The 16,508-nt window shown below is 55.7% G+C and overlaps 4 protein-coding genes across 4 annotated transcripts; 2 read left to right on the forward strand and 2 right to left on the reverse strand.

Moving 5' to 3' along the window:
- Positions 1-455: 455 nt before the first annotated feature.
- Positions 456-1,154, forward strand: C8Q71DRAFT_854375 (uncharacterized protein; the record flags this gene model as incomplete). Its single annotated transcript, XM_047927040.1, has 5 exons — positions 456-529; positions 588-727; positions 787-890; positions 942-1,028; positions 1,080-1,154. 5 exons carry the CDS (start codon positions 456-458, stop codon positions 1,152-1,154), a joined length of 480 nt encoding a protein of 159 aa, XP_047783322.1.
- A 3,113-nt stretch (positions 1,155-4,267) lies between these two features.
- Positions 4,268-5,771, reverse strand: C8Q71DRAFT_904638 (uncharacterized protein). Its single transcript, XM_047928859.1, has 3 exons — positions 5,260-5,771; positions 4,558-5,204; positions 4,268-4,504 (listed from the first exon to the last, which is right to left on the reverse strand). Exons 1-2 carry the CDS (start codon positions 5,688-5,690, stop codon positions 4,574-4,576), a joined length of 1,062 nt encoding a protein of 353 aa, XP_047783323.1. The 5' UTR covers positions 5,691-5,771; the 3' UTR covers positions 4,268-4,504; positions 4,558-4,573.
- Positions 5,772-9,126: 3,355 nt separating this feature from the next.
- C8Q71DRAFT_829295 (uncharacterized protein) lies at positions 9,127-12,922 on the reverse strand. The gene is made up of 9 exons (XM_047926343.1): positions 12,569-12,922; positions 11,775-12,518; positions 11,535-11,716; positions 11,323-11,485; positions 10,713-11,253; positions 10,467-10,658; positions 10,305-10,416; positions 9,488-10,251; positions 9,127-9,435 (listed from the first exon to the last, which is right to left on the reverse strand). Exons 1-9 carry the CDS (start codon positions 12,827-12,829, stop codon positions 9,167-9,169), a joined length of 3,228 nt encoding a protein of 1,075 aa, XP_047783324.1. The 5' UTR covers positions 12,830-12,922; the 3' UTR covers positions 9,127-9,166.
- Positions 12,923-13,123: 201 nt separating this feature from the next.
- C8Q71DRAFT_904641 (uncharacterized protein) lies at positions 13,124-16,417 on the forward strand. The gene is made up of 7 exons (XM_047928860.1): positions 13,124-13,537; positions 13,587-14,011; positions 14,060-14,193; positions 14,257-14,433; positions 14,489-15,523; positions 15,580-15,758; positions 15,810-16,417. The coding sequence occupies exons 1-7, from the start codon at positions 13,361-13,363 to the stop codon at positions 16,341-16,343; spliced, it is 2,661 nt and encodes an 886-aa protein (XP_047783325.1). The 5' UTR covers positions 13,124-13,360; the 3' UTR covers positions 16,344-16,417.
- The last annotated feature ends 91 nt before the right edge of the window (positions 16,418-16,508 follow it).

The following is a 16,508-nucleotide window of genomic DNA, read 5'->3' on the forward strand; positions in this document are numbered from 1 at the left end:
TGGAGCTGGTCAGATTATTTATGAGGCCTGAGGCGCATTACGACAAGTGCTTGGGGCCGTAAGTACTAACTCTCGAGGTATTCAGTCGACGCGGGGCGCTCTGAACCATGGAATCCGTAGGGCTAAATGAACCTTCACCTACCCGTCCTTGTGTAGCTGCTTTACGCCGTATAGCAGAAGCCTGCATAGACCCGGAGAAGACTGAAGTAAGCGTCCTATACATCGGGGGTAAATGCATGCCTTGCCACGTTCGTGTTTTCATTGTGAAAGCGATTGAACTTGACAATACCCTCTCCCTCCGAGTCGGCGTCACGGTAATCAAACAGCAAACTCTCTCAGATCGACATCGAGTCTCCGTCGGGCCCACGCGCCACTGCTGGTGGACAATGCAATCCGGACCACATGCATATATAAAAGGACAGCAGAACAGGCTGACCTGCAGGAAAGCCAACGTCATGCCCATCCCTGCTTTCCTCACCGATGCGATCCGGCACGTCCTTGGGGCCCTTAGGGGAGCGCCTGAAGTGGAGTATGTTTTCTTTCGTCAACGGTCGCTTCGCAACCGAGTACTGAAAGTAACTGGACAGACGGGGGACTCAGATCTTCGCTGTAGAGTGTTACCGTACGGTCCATCTGGGTCGCACTCCTGCCGGCGGCCCTCACCCGCTCAACGCGTCGCGCACGGCCTCCGGACTCCTCATATTCATTCCTTTGCCTGACGGGAAATGTGAGTATGATCCTCTGACGTCCTGCGTCCCTCAGAACCTGATGCCACCCCCTCGTTAGATTGCCTCTACCTTACCGCAACGAATGACCCTGTTCATGTTATGCAGCCTGTTCATGCCATGCAGGTTGTGAGGTCATGGGCCGTCAGACTAGTGGCTTATGAGGTGCGTGCGCAACAGTCTTCATAGATCAACTACTGAGATGTCATGATCCAGCCGGAAACCACGGTTGTCTGGATCGACGAAACTTCGAACAAGGTGTTCCAGGTCAAGTTTTATACAGTCACGACTTTCCGGTCTATCGTGCGCACCTGCTTTGAACATCAGGACAACGTCGTTCACCCGAAGCCACAGAGAATGAAGCTCTCTTGGGTTGCTCTCTTTGTACTCTTCCTGGTCTGCATGATTTGTGTTTTGGTGTCTGTGTAAGTCGCGTTGTTGGCTCCGCATACATTGATTGTACTGCAGTTATGACATATCTCTGTACCGATCCCATGTCAAATGTATGCCGTGTGGAATCCAATTGGCCGGAGAACATCATAGACAGCGTGGCTGTAAACCATAAATGAGCGACTGGCCATTGACTTTGCGATGACTAACGCGGTGAATTACGCGAGGAACGCACCGAAACCTCTCTAAGTAGAAGAACATGCCCGCCGTATCTCAGAGTGCAGCAACTTAATCGAGACAAGGAGCGCATCAGCGGTATAAGTGCACGGTGTTTGCCATGCGGGAGACGATGATGTGGCCTGCAGTCCACAGTGAAAGACAGAGGATGGGTACATAGTTTCCTCTAATCAGGTCGGAGCCGAACGGGTGGCACGCGGAGCTGTGGGCCTATGTGCTTAGCCTTTCCGGTCGCATATGTCGCATGTTAGCCTGTCGTTGCGATGGTGGGCCGCTGTGAGCGACAATTGTTACTGGATCATTCTCGAAAACATGAGTAGGCTGTTTCCGCCCTGTCCCTTAGCTCGGAGACTCGTGAATAGCGAAAATGATATGATGCGTACCATGTCTTCGAGAGTACGAATCAGGAGCTCGTAATAATTCGCGGTGGGACTGACCTGGGACTGACGATGAACGCCGCAGCGCGGCGGGTCGGTGATTCGGCACGTAATACTCGCCCGATTGTTCGAACACTGCGCGATAATCCTGTAGATACCCGCGTCCAACGTAACCTTTAGGTAGTATACAGCTGTCATTCACTCACATTTGCCTATATTCACTCTTCGCGCGTTTACATCCCCGCCCCTGCCCCGCCCCGAGGACGAGAAAAATCGCTTCGTGATTTTTCCATCAGCAAAACGGGGCGCAGGAGGATGCGGAGGAGGAGGAGGAGGAGGTGATGATGATGACCTCTGCATTTATTAACCGCTACAAGCAAACATGTGCTAAGACGCGGCGGACGCCGGCCTGTACAGTAGTGGGCGTTAAAACGCGCCACCCAGGTCGACGTCCAGTTCGGGGCTGTACTGGTAAGAGTAACGTCTGGAGGGCTATATAGTAATGGGTCGTTGTCGGTTTGTAGTCTATGGTAGAGGAGGAGGAGGAGGAGGAGGAGGAGGAATCCATTTAGCCACCGGCCGATAACGCACGTGCGTCTCGACTTCTTGACGGCGAAGAGCTCTGCCGCATCTGAGACTTGAGCGCTTGAGCTCGAGCCCTGCTCCTCCTCCTCCTCCTCCAATCGGGCGCCATATATGGGCGCACGCACCGTTCAGCCGTTCCTCCCTCAGAGTCCCTCTCCGTCCGCTCACTCAGAGCGAACTCAGTGCAGCCAGACCCGTCCTGCAGACCTATCGGACCCGTCAGACACGGCGCTTCGCTCTCCAGCAACCCATACCGTAGCCCCCAGTTCAACAAGCTCTCTGTCGTGTTACTCACCTTCCCCACGTTTCACTTGCCGCACACAGCGACTGCAGAAGCCCGTCGCGACGCGAGGCGTATAGAAGAGCGCACAAGCACCGGCTTGCCCACGGCTGCGATGTGCGGCTACGATGCACAGCGAGTGGGCACCGTCGCGATGGACGTGCGCGCCACGCCTCCCACCTCAACTCTCGTCACTGCCATGCCCCCTCGCCTCCCTTCTTCCTCCCTCTGAGCTTGGCTGCATGTCCGGACCCTCGGAAAGCCCACAACCTCGCAGCGCACCACTGTAATAAAATGCATATGGACGAGCAGAATATCGCGGGGAGAGACCGCGTCATAGTGACATGGCCCGGCCAGCCAGTGCCGCCTGCGATCTAGAGGTGGACAGCGAGCGGAGGAGGCAGAAATGAGACAGAATAGGTGAGTCATCCTCGCAATTAGTCTGCTTAACTCACTATCCAGCAAACCTCGCCATGCCTTGCCGACCCGCACCGCCCCTACACGCTAGATTCGCGCGCCCTTACGCGGCGCGGTAGGCGAGTGTGAGTTCGCTCAAAATGTGAGTTGCGTTGTCACGGAGCACCAGGCCTGGTATAGAGCTGACACGTCCACCAGAACTGCACGATTCGCCGTCGCTCGTGCACGCTTCCGCAGCTCGTGATAGTGACGCGGCGGGCTTCCGCACCGGCTCGAACCTCAAGTCTTACTCTTATGCATGGAGGCGGTATCGATCCACCGGAGGTGGTGGAGATGACGCGTCCAGCAGTGGTAATCGGGCATTGCGCAGAAAGGACACCAGCAGCTTCCCATGCACCGCATTGACCACCGCCAGCCAGTTTTCGATTGGCAGCATGTCACACATACAATAGGTAAGTGCGGAATTGGCAGATGTCGGGCTCGCCGATGGACACGAATCCCATTTCCAGTACCACTGCATTGCAGCTACCCGTGCCCGAAGAATCCACCGTCAGTCCACTCACCCTGACAGAGCCCGCCGTGCCCAACATGTTACCCGTGGCACCATTTCTCACTCGTACAGACCGTTCATACGCGTCTCCGCCTCCCACCTCGCTAGAGCCACGCTGACTCGTGCGCCTTCTAGTCATGTATAGTACATTAGTAGTCGCAGATTTCTAGCGTCTGCGGGTCACCCTGTAGTGGTCTGACAACGGCCGGAGCTCGTCTGACAAAAGCCTGTGTTTTGCTGAATGTAGTCTGAGTCTAGTCTGAGGTCAGTGATTTGTACTGATGTCGAAAACGAATCTACTGCTCTCAGACGTCTGGCGACCTGAATCGTCTGACGTCAGTGTCGTCAGGGCTGTTTCGATCAAGGCTTAGGTGATCTATTGCTGATGGGCCACGTACTACCGGCTATATTTAAGTTCTTTTTATCCAGGAACTTTACATGTGCCGGTAAATCCAGTAAATCGCCGGGATGCCACGATCGTGCGATCTCGGCAGCCCGACGCTGAGTCAGCGATCCCAGATCCCGTCCCGCCCACCCTTCGCGCACCGAACGCGACGCGTCTTGCGTGGACTTGTGCTCTGCGCGGTGCCGTGTACGTCCCCTAACCCGGCGATAGTCCAGCTAATCGCAACACCATTTCCTGATCGGCGCCCAGAGTCGCCAACAATGAGCTGAGGCGAACACCTTATCATCATCCGTCACGGACTGTGCTGGTCGTTCCGCCCGAAAGCCTGAACATCATACGTCACAACTGACATTGGTCAAGGTAAGAACAAGCCTATCGTGAAAAGTCCATGAAACATCGCTGACTACGGCTGAGGCGCGTTTATGCAGCTTTGGGGATGCGACAAGAGAACAGGAAAGAAGGAACAATTCATGCGAGCCAGCGCATAGGCGGTACGAGCTCGAGTTCCCGACTCGTGGGGTTTGAATCAACGACTCTCTGATGATCATCGATGTGAGCGAAGAAAGGGAACTGTTGGGCTGACCACCCACCAGGCTGACTACCACTTCAGGACCCTTCGACCATAGGCGTTGGAATACGACGCTCCGTAACGCCAGCGCGAGCACTACCCAAACGCTCGAAGCCTCTGGCGAGCATCTGCAGGACGACCTCCGGGGAAGCGGGCTCGGCGACCAAAGCACCGGCTGCGACAAGGCGTAGTTCCTCTAGGTGACGTTCCATACCCTCGAGGATATCTTGGATCGTCCTGACGTAACGCAGAGACCTGGCGCTGTAGTCTCCAACGCGCTGCAGAACGTGTTCGTTCCGAGCCAAATTCACAAATTCGTGCCTACTACCGCCAAGGAGGCTCCACAGCCAGCCTAGCCCCAGGTCCTTGCGTGCTCCCTCGACGCTAAACTTCTCCAGCGCTATGACATTCATGGTTGCAACGAGGTCCGCGTCAAAGATGGCAGCTTTCGACAAAGCGACCGCGCTCGTTTGCATGAGCTCCCGCAGCACGAACTCGTAGGTCTGTAGGGCCCGTTCGTATGCACGCGTGACGTCAGGGTAGGAGCGTTGGAGGAGGCAGGCCTGTGTTCCGCCGGAGAGGGGAGGAGGGTCGCAAGGACGAACACTGGAGTCGTGGCCAGAAGAGCTGCGTAGCAAACGATATAGGTGCTCGTTTGTCAAAGTGATTCTAAGGCGTGCTGACGCGTGAGTACGCATCTTCCATCTGCAGATTCGACACATACCTGTCGAAACCAGCTGCGATCTTCGCCGAGAGATGCTGTAGGCCCCGATTGAGATCGAGAGCATCGTGCGCGAGTTGCTCAATGAGGCTGGAGATTTCGATGCGGTACTCCAGACTGCTCGAGTGTACGAGGATGGACAAATCGACGGATGCTACGCGCGCGTCGAGAAGGTCGACGACGATGTCGGAGTGGGCGTTGGTTTGGTTGAGCACCTGCTCCATGCCGTTTGACTGGGACCCAAGCAGAAGTGGTAGAGCAGCCCAGACGGTCAGGTTGGGCTTGACGACGCCGCAAAATGGAATGAAGGACGAGACCAAAGAAGATCCACAAAGAAATTGCATGCCCACCCACATCCAGGTCAACCCATGGAATAAAAGGTAAGCAGTGACGAGGAGGGGGGAGATGCGCCTCAACAGGCCGGCGCGCGGCATGTTTGCAGGGGAGAAGAAGCGGAGAGGACGGGATATCGTCGAGGGAGAAGTAGAAAGAACTATATAGGACGCGGGCGCGTCAAACGGTACGCCGTCCCTTTCTTTGTGTTGCGGCTGCGAGCCATCGCAGACAGTGCCACCCGAGCACATTGTTCCCTCACGTCTCGGTGGCACTCGTGCCTCTCGCGATCGGCACGCGATGGTCAACCTGACACATAAATCAGAGGACTCACACGTCAGTAACGGTACAGCCGAGATGCATTTCCGCCGTCGTTAACGGAAACCCGACGTCGGCCGGCGGAAGGTGTTTTGCCGTCACAGGCGTGGCAGCCGGGCCCCAGGGAATCCATTCCTACCCTAATGGCCGATGGTGCTTGTACGTCTTCTGAAGCGTGTCGCCCGGCAACAACCCGTGCAAAGCAACCACGGCGATGCAGCTCTAGATATCAAATCCTGTCAGGTTCAACCCAGCGGCCGCTGGGCAGTCAATACATTGCCAGCCAAACGGCCGGGTACAGGGGGCTGGCGTACAGTGCTACAGCCGACGAGGGTTGTTAAAGCTTAGTCAACACCACTCACCGGCCGATTTGCAAACCCCTCGCTATTCACAGAGCATCCGGCCGTGCTCACGCATATTGTTGCCCCGGCGGCCGGCGCAAGCCCGACCAATTGTGAGCCCTTCGGTCGGTGATACAAGTGGACCCTCAGGAAGCAGCAACCTCAGGTTAATTCATTCTTATCCACCTGTCGGACGCCATTAATGGTACTCATAATACGCACTGCGGCCGGTAATGACATTAGCCGTTAAAAATGCATCGGCCGGTGCGTGACTGAGTCGTCAAGGATCAGCCGGGCGATCCTTGACACGGCTTTGATAGCGAGAAATATCATGCTATCACAGGCACTTGATTCCAGGTGGCCGGTGATCTCTGTGTTCTACAGCATAGTACCGGCTGATGTGCACTCACCCCATTGCATAGCCATTGGCCGCCAGGGAACATCACTCTTCCTACATGTCGGCCGGTGGTCAATGTACCGTACACAAATGATCCGACTGAGCATGAAACCCCACTTTGAAAGTCCTGCAGCAACATGCCATGTCCGACACTGCATACCCATCGGCCGAGCTGCGGAAACGTCACCAGCAATGAAGCGGCCGGTCTCCCTACATGCTAATGAAATGCCATTGGCCGGAACCGTGCCATCCCATGAGGATACAGGGGGCCGGCGCTGATAGCCATAGGTGTGCAATGGGACGGCCGGCACCTAGCCAGCAGTCAAACCATAACCATAGAGTCTGACCATAACCCATCGCCAAGAGACCACATGGGTTCCTGCAGGTATCCTCATGGTCATATTTGATAATGTTTGTGGAACTGTACAGTCCTACATGAGGCTTCCAAACCTTTAAAACACTGTACATGCCGAAACGCCTCGCAGCCGCAATCATGTCCCATCAAGATGATGTTGATGACTTCGTCTATAAATCGTATCGTCACAACCTAGCCATGCTCGAGGACCCTACTGGATTCCAAGGCGAGCTCGGAATGCCGCTTATCAATGTCCACATGCCCCGGGTGACGTTACATCAAGCCAGAGTTGCGGGGAAGCGATTGGCCGAGGCCCAATCCAACCAGAGTGAGTTGAAAGACTAAGAATTGCAATAAATCTTGCCCACTGACTATGCACAAGTTACGGTCTCCTGGGATGCCACGCAGCCGCCGTCTGGTTATAACGTCGACCTGAGCGCTCCCAAAAGATTGCAAACCAAGCCGGCGATTGTAGTAGATGGAGCGGGCAAAATAGTTTTGTGGTACCTGCCGAACGTCCTCGTTACCGAGTACGAGGTACGCTTTTGTGTTTACCTCCGCCGTTCATACTCATGTCTTGCTAGGACCTTATGTGGAACGAGACGATAGGTATCAATGAGCTATTCAGGGCCATGCCACCCAAAAGCACCCTCGGAACACCCTGGAGAAACCATACCAGCTGCTTCCTGCCGCCTGAGCCTCACCATGCTCTCTCTCCGGGATGTATCTCAATGTCACCGGGGTGGTTTCAACGTGGTCAGACGGTATGTATGCTGCATTTTATGCAGTGAGCGATGTGTCCTAAGCCTCTGCAGGGTCCGGGAAAGACACCCGAGGTGTCGGCCACGCTGAAGCCGATGTCCTCGACCGGGCACCGGTGGCTCCGCTCGCTGCGTGAGCCCCACCTGGTTATCGGCGCCATGACACGCATCATGAATCCGTCACAATGCGAAAGTGGCCGCATCACGTTGCAGAAACTTAATACTATCGACGAGTGCTCCAGGGTGGTCAGAAACTGGAATAACCCGTTCAATGCGCTCTCAGTAATCGCGAACCGGGAAACCCCCTTCCATCGCGACTCGCGGTCCCCGAAGGATGCATACGATGTGCTTCTTACCCTCCACGGTGACGCGAACCAATTGCTGAACATTCCAACGCTGGGCATGTCATTCCAGTACACGAGTGGGACGATGCTTGCGTTTTCCGGGGCGGTACTTCATCACGAGGTTCCACTTAGTACTAGCGAGCGTGTGTGCGTGGTGTACTATGTTCGCCGGGACGTCCAGAAGTGGGCAGATGCTCCGCCGTTTACCTGGCGTATACTATAATCCGTGTATGTAGCAATTTCCATGCCTTTTAGCACTGAAATAGAAAGGTTGACTGAACACTGAGTACACATTCATACTGGGCGCCCGGTGTCAAGAGGTGGTCACCGCCGAGGATTACCCAGTGCTCGGGTGCCGAGGGTAGCCCAATCCTCGGGGCCGCGCATAGGTGAGTCTGCGGCGCCGAGGGTTGGTGATGTGCGGCGCCGAGGGTTGGCGATGTGCGGCGCCGAGCAATGGCAAGTGTGCGGCGCCGAGGGCTGGTGATGTGCGGCGCCGAGGTTTGGTGATGTGCGGCGCCGAGGGTTGGTGGTGTGCGGCGCCGAGGGTGTGCGGCGCCGAGGGTTGGTGATGTGCGGCGCCGAGGGTGTGCGGCGCCGAGGGTTGGCGATGTGCGGCGCCGAGGGTGTGCGGCGCCGAGGGTTGGTGATGTGCGGCGCCGAGGGTGTGCGGCGCCGAGGGTTGGCGATGTGCGGCGCCGAGGGTTGGCGATGTGCGGCGCCGAGGGTTGGCGATGTGCGGCGCCGAGGGTTGGCGATGTGCGGCGCCGAGGGTGTGCGGCGCCGAGGGTTGGTGATGTGCGGCGCCGAGGGTGTGCGGCGCCGAGGGTTGGTGGTGTGCGGCGCTGATGATCCATCTGTGCTGCACACGGAGTGGGGACCTATGGTCGGTGCTCAGATTACACCTTTTGCACGTCTGTTTTTCATGGCAATGCCCTCGCAGAAAAGGCGGCCACTAACTGCCCCATGGGCCAACATTGAAATGTTGCAAGCTGGATTACATCGAAAACAAGAGGCCTAGGGCGATACAAATTGGCATCCCAAACCTTGGACACAATAAATTACCCCAGGGGGTTCTGCTCAACATACAGCTGCGTATATGCTAATTCTGCATCTCCGGCAAGCAATTGGTAAATGCCAGCGGTTTGCCGACAGTGTTCGGCATATCCGGGCCACCCTTCGTCAACGATGTCGCTAGCCATGCGCAGCCACCGCCTTCGCTCGTGCTGAAAGTACATTGTCGTCGATTGTAACTCCCGTTTGAGAATTGCTGACTCCTCCAAAGCCCGGTCAAGCTGTGACCGAGCGCGGAACCAATGTACTCGGTGCACTACCATATGGCATTGATCAGTGAGTGTCGTGCCAATTATCAGGGAACGCACCCAAATGCATGTGCTGATGATCATCCATATCCTGTTGGATGTTGACTGTCCAGATCCAGGGCAGTGTCGCATGTCGTTGGCCGCGAGCATTTGGCTCGGCAATGGCGGTGCTGACTTTGAGGTCCGTCGGTCTAAGACGTTTGTATACTTTCTGATCTTGCCGGTTCATTTTGAGCCGCACAAGGCCTGCTCTTGCAGCTCGATATACAGCACTGCACCTTTGGATTTCCCTCGTAATCTTCTCTAGTCCGGCATAGGCCCTTGTCTTGCGCTGCTGTGATCCACGGGAAGGACGGATGCGGTGGCGAAAATGGAAGGCCTTCTCGCTGAGCAAAATCCTCAGTCGATGTAGAGCATCATTGGCTTGCCCTTTGCGTAGCGTTCGCTCGCGACGGGCCAACCGCCGTAGGCTCCGGTCATTCATCATCATCTCAGGTGACGCTCTTGACGGAAGGCTTAGAACGACATTTTCCGGAGTGTCCTGCGCCAATGGACCTCGTAGTCTCCGCGGTGCAATTGGATTATGACGCTCGCCCACTGGAGTTGCCCGGGACGACCCATCATCGTCATCCACATTCTCCCATTCATCTTCCGGTGTTTCATCGCGGACAACATCCCAATTGAGCGCGTGAGCAATGCGGTTTGCACGGCTCTGGAACTGGCTGATACTTTTTGCAAGCCCCTTGCGACGCTTCGCCAGTTTCATCCTAGCAGCACTCGTCGCATTTGTGCCACATCGCTTGATGTCCTGGCGGAGCATTATCCTAAATGGCACAATGAACGCCTTCCCCAATGTAGGAAACATATTTGTACGTACTGTGCTTCCTCGATCTTGAGGCCGTCAGCGAGCCAATCCGCTGTGCCAATTGGAATGCCGTCGTTTCCTTCTTCAGTTGTCAGTCTCAGTTGCAGACTAGCTTTTGATGGCACTACACAACCATCAGCCAGAACACTGCGTTATCCTACTGTCCAGACTAACCACTTTGCTCCGGAAGCATAAAGATATCCATGGCGGCAACATCATTCAACCTCCTCTGCTGCGCTGTTTCTAATGTCCGACGCCATTCCCCGAGGACATTAGCGTTTACCCCGGATTCCTGGGCTTCCAAAGCCATTCGCATCTTCAACAACAGGGGGCGATTCGCCTGTATGCGCTTCCGTAGCAGAGCAACTATATCCGATCGTTAGCTGTCTCCAAAGCTTGTCGCGATGACTGAGAGCGCACCGATTGTTATCATCTTCTTGTAGTTCCAGTCATTCATGTGCCGATCTAACGTCTCTTGCCGATGGGATGAGGACATTGACCTTGTAGTCCCTGAAATCCGATTGAGAGATGCCCACATCGTCTCCAAAATCTCGCCGTCAACATTCCCAGCACCGGCCATGAACGTGGGCGAGTACCGGACCTCACAGCTGTCCTGGTGACCATGGACATGGAACAGACCTATACCCTTCCAGAGTGTCAGGTCTTGTGGCATAGACAGATGAGGATTGTCGGCAAATCGCTTCCGAAGGTGGACACCGTATTGACACATAATGTCGTATAGCACGACGACCGGCTGCTTCTCGTGTGCCCGGTACTGTATTGCGTTGGACAATGAGTAGTCCATGTTCATTTGACGTTCACCCTTCTGAAAGTTGACAACCGAATGAGGCACAAAGCATCCGTGACGCGAGCACGCCGTTGCGCCAATGCCGGTAACCGCGAGCTTGTGGCGATCCGCATTCGCTTGCGAAACAGCCTTGTGGTCATTACATGTCGATGTCTGTCACGGCCCGGCAATGAGATACAGCTAGTGGGCTAAGATAGTCTCGCGAGCCAAATCGGTTCTTACCATTTTGACGTCTTTCGCCACCTTAAGATGCTCTTGGTATGGGCCATCGTGGACAAGAAACATCTTCCCGGGCATGATGGGCACATCGTTCTCAGGACGCCGCATCTTCATTTGCTCCGCCGAGAAATTACCGTCCATAACATAGCTCCGGGCATATAGATACCTGATCGCCGTGAGCACGAACATCACTAGCCTACAAATACTGAACATACCGTTTTGGCTCGTCTTGCCATTGCTCGGGAATATTGACTCCGGGCTGCGGGCAGGCAACGCAGAAGTGCCCCAGCTCGCCGTCAGCGGGCTTTCCGCGTGACTCCGGACCATACCCGAACGTCTTCTTAGCTTGCAAGAGAGCCCACTCCCGTGTCACGCGCATGAATTCCCGGTACCGATCCTGCCACAAGCAATATTGAGACCAGTATTCTCGAGCAGCACTGCCTGTGACAACCCACCGGAACCTCGTGAGGAAATGCTGGATTCGTCACTCGCCGGAGCCGCCGATAATAGTTCATGGCGCTAGTATTGCATTCCACATTGGTGATCAAGTAGTCGTCGAGAACACGAAACGTGAAGCACGAGCGTGGAGACCGTTGGCTTGCGGGGAAAAGACCGCTAGCTAAAAGCTGTGATCTCCAGCCCGGCGCGGACGGGCATCCACACCACTTAATGGGCAGAAAATGCACACCCGTTGTGTCGACAATCGTCATTTGAGAAGACGGAGGCTTAGCCGGACGGTCCGCAGCCGCAAGGGGATCTTCGGCAGCCGCTGCATCCTGTCCTTCGCCCTCATCGTCGTTTGCGCTATCCTCATCGTCCTCCGCGTCACTGTCTTCATCTTCGCAGTCATGGACTTCTGTCCCCGGGCGCGCAGATGAAGCCGGACACGCGCCACCCCGATGTCCCAGCTGAATACAGGTGCCAACGCTGCGTAGCCAGGAAGGTGTCCAGCAGCCCTTCTCGTCCCAGACCTCAATTCGATGAAACGGGTCCCGGCGATGCTCGTCCAAGCAGCAAGAACTGCAGAGAATTGGTGCGCCGACACAGCTCACGCACTTCCACCGAGCTCCGGCCTTGTTGCAATCCAAGCACTTGTATGAGCCATCGGCCATGGGGGTCGGCGGCGCCGAGGAGGAATAGATGCCCCTGAGGTATTCAGCCTCATATGGGAGCCATTCTCGGAGCATATCCGCTTGTGCCTGCCACACTGTAAGTGGCGTACAATGTTCAAAGTTGGCATCAACAGTACCTTTGGGGCGGGCATATTCATTGGGGCCAGCATGTCAATTGGAGCACGCTCAAGCGGATGTGGGGCATCTTCAGCAATATGTGTTCCGTGGCTCGTTCTTGAGGACTGCGTCGATCCGCGCCCTTCAGTACGGGGAGGTGTATGAACTCTGTCCCGCTTCACGGATACCAAGCGTCCCCTCATTCCCCTCCCTGTAATAGAACGTTTGATGATGACCTCTTGCACTCGCGATGAGCTTTCTTGAAGTTTGATGCGCGCCATTGAAGTTTCTGAGGGCCGTACACAGGGCAGCAGCTTGGTTTGGAGCTACCTCACCACCCGAACGAGTGTACGGTCACGCAAGGCAGAGCACACCACGTTGAAGGTGTTTCGGTACCACCTTTCCGAACTGCCAAGAATTACAATAGCACCGCTCGACAATCTCCCGGAGACAAATGATCCGGTTCCAGATTTTGCTCGCAGCTCCGGCTCGATGTCTCGTGGACATACACGCGAGTGCGGCCGATCATTTTGAGGCCTCAAACAGCTCGTGGCGAGATTGCCGGTCGATCACGCCGAAGAATCATGCCTCCTCATTGGAATGCCCGTCGATCCGCTCGTTTAATCACATTTTGGCGAGTGGAAGAACATCAGCGGTTGTGAATCAATGGGCGGCGGGATATTGTGAACTCTGGCGGGGCTTCCAAATCGGAAGTCATCGAAGGCACTTGCCACGTCGTGCACTGCGCACCAAAGACTGCCTTTGCACACACTCTGTATCCCGTACGATTTGCTTTGCTGCTGCTGGACAATATGGCAAGACCCAAGAAGGATCGCTGGAAGAAAGCGGACACGAAGATTCTTAAATCACATCTGGAGGCGTGGCAGGCAGCAGTGGATGACCCGGAGAAGAGAGAACGGGAGATCGCAGCCGCTGTAGGGGAGCTCGAGCAGGAGCGGGGATACAGGTTCGATGAGTCATGGAAAGAGGTGTGCACCATTTTTCTTGGAGCTCTGATTTCTGACCTCAATTGTGCAGCGGGTGGACAAATGGTACCACGAGCGCCGGCCAGACGGCGAGAAGCGGAAGAAGCCTATGTTCAAGGTTGGCAGGAAGGTGACATGGCAGATGGTGCTCGCTCGCGAGGAGAAGGAGAGCCTAGATGAGCGCATCGCCGAGATTGGGGACGGAGAGGAACAGGACCGTAAGAAGTATCCCGCCATCTATCAGAAAGCATTGGCGGCCCTTGCCCGGGACGTATCGGCGGCGGACCGCGCGCGATACAAGGCAACGGCAGACAAGTGGATGATGAAAGGCTGTCCCCGGGATGTTCAGCTGAAGAACATTCAAAACAAACTCGACCGTTGGATCGAGGAAATTGAGGCACAAATATGGAAACTCACGGGGGCGAGGCTGTTCATTCTTGCTGCTTTCCAAGGCAAAGAGAAACCTAATGTCACGTTGTGCGTTGCTGTGCAACTTTACTGTGGACACTTGCTGACTAGCCTCAGCTTTGATCACAATGACAAAATCGGAACCAGACGAAGAACCGGCCAGCCATGCGTTCGCTTTGTCGAACGCCATCCGAGGTTCAGGGAGGGTCACACCTACGAATACTTTTTGGAGTACGCCGAGTACGCCTTTGGTAAGTGTTTCATTTCAATACCACTATCTGGATGCCAATGTCCGTATTGTATTCCTATCACAGACACAAGCCCAATTGAGGCGGACGACCAGGAATCAGAAGAAGAAGCACCTGCAGTCGAGCCCGAACTGACCTTCGATGACGACGATTACCCACTGCTCCCGCCGCCTGACGACGCGTGCTTTGCGAAGTTGCAACAACGGCGCATGTTTATCAAGCAGTTTGTTCGGGTTACGTACGGTAGGGTCACCAGTCTCTCAACAGTCTTCACCCTCTTACCACGGAGTATTTACAGAACGTTACGTTGGCCGCTCGGCCAGGGTTCCGTGGCTTGCGCTCGCTACCAACTCCAACGACTACATCGACCCAGTATATCTCCCCGAAGACATCATCCTTCGTGATCCCGAGAAGCTACGGCAGGACGAGATTGGGGCCCTCATCCGTCATTGGCGCACGCGGCAGCAGGAGGGAACACCGGTGCTTCGCTTTAAGGCGTACCGAAACGGCGAGGGCATCGCTCAGGAGCGCATCATCCTCCCTCCTCCGCCTCCAAGTCCGCCACGGCCTCAGCGGCGCCGGGAACGAGCAGAGTCCAGCCAACCTGTCGCCGGCCCCTCCCGACTCCCGAGACAGCAGCGCCAGTCCAAAGCGGGTCCATCCGGGCAGCGGTTGGAATCGTCAACCTCTGGGAGTGAATCTTCCGAGCCCCGGCACGCTGTCCAAATGACTCGACTCCGAAAACGGGACCAGTCCAGCAGTTCGAGTAGCAGTGAATCACGCACCAGCAATGGATCCGAATCGAGCAGTGATACCAGCACGTCAAATGATGACGACGAGGACGACGATGACAATGGAGACACGACCGGGCCTGAGGACGGGGATGATGAAGATGAGGATCGTCTGTCGTCACGTTCTCTGATTCCTGCCCGAAAAAAGGGTAAGGGTAAGGCCAAGGACGAGGATGAGGAGGAGGAGAACGATTCATCGCCCCGCCGTCAGATTCCTGCTAAGAAGAGGAGCAAACACAGGGACGAGGAAGAGGATGATGGGGAGCAGGATCCTCCGGCTTCCAGTCGGCGCATCAACGCGCGGAAGAAGGGGAAGGGCAGGGCTGAGGAAGAGGAAGATGACGATGAGGATGCCCAGTCGTCCTCTGGTCGAACTTCGGCGAAGAAGCGCGGAAAAGGGAAGGCCGCCGACGCACCTCCTCTTCGTACCTACGCCACCAGGGAGAAGCCGGGTCCGGCTGGTATCGTGCGCCGCAAGGAGACTGGTAGCGCGATGACTGGCACCTCAGACGGTCAATCTAGGGCTGTAGGCCGGAGCAATCGTACGTATCTCGTCTCCAGTGTAGCTTTGCCTGGCCGTTCTGACTTCATAAAACAGGACAGGAACAGAGGTCTGTCGCGGGAACATCCAACCGCTCGAATCAACGCAGGCCCAGAACACCGGATAATTGGAGCCCGGCAGAGGTGGGAGCGACTTTCGAGGCGCGACAGGCGTTTCTGCTCGAGCTAAGCAGACATCCAACTTTCAAACAGATGGTTGCTGCAATCCCGAACTTGGTACGTCCTGATCCATCTCTCGTTTCAACTCTAATTTGCTTTCAATGCCAGCCGGAAGTTGGATCCTGGAAGTCGGCGCCGAAGTTCGAATGGGCAACGTGGTCATACCCAGAGGCTTACTGCAACAGGGCCATTCATCAAGAGAAGGTGCTGCTGAAGGTCTTTCGGGGGTGGCTCACAAGACACCGGACAAATCTCGATACCAACACCATGGGCCGGGAAGACGCACAGGCCATGGCGTTGGCGATTGGGATGCTAGCTAGAGATGTTGAGGAGCACTACGACGCGAGGGTACAGCTCAGATACGAAGCAGACCACGTGAAGACCACGAAGCTGCCGGAAACCTTTGTCGAGACGGACCTCATCCCACGGTGTGCCGACATACTCCAGCGGTGGCAGGACGTGGCCGCTATGAATGAAAACGGAAAACGAACGCGGACCGAGACAGCAATGGAGAATGCACCAGCGACCGGCTCGCAGCGCCGGAAATTGAACACCGAGAATACGGGCGCCGAGACCAGGGAGGTTAAGAAGCCGGTAAAGAGGGTGCCGAAGGGATCTCATCGTGGCAAGAAGAGGGGCTAGATGTTGATACATGTACTATTGACACCGCACGAATTGAAGTTCGCACCTCCCGCGCAATTAATGATTTCCACACATTTTGTGCCTAAACTTTGGAGGCTGGCCGGCTGCACAGGGCTTACCATCAGTGCATGATCAGGGCATCAGGGAGGCGATGACCCTGCGAGC

Source organism: Rhodofomes roseus (assembly GCF_022264815.1).
Source record: "Rhodofomes roseus strain CIRM-BRFM 1785 chromosome Unknown C8Q71scaffold_3, whole genome shotgun sequence".
NCBI classification, from domain to species: Eukaryota; Fungi; Basidiomycota; class Agaricomycetes; order Polyporales; family Fomitopsidaceae; genus Rhodofomes; species Rhodofomes roseus.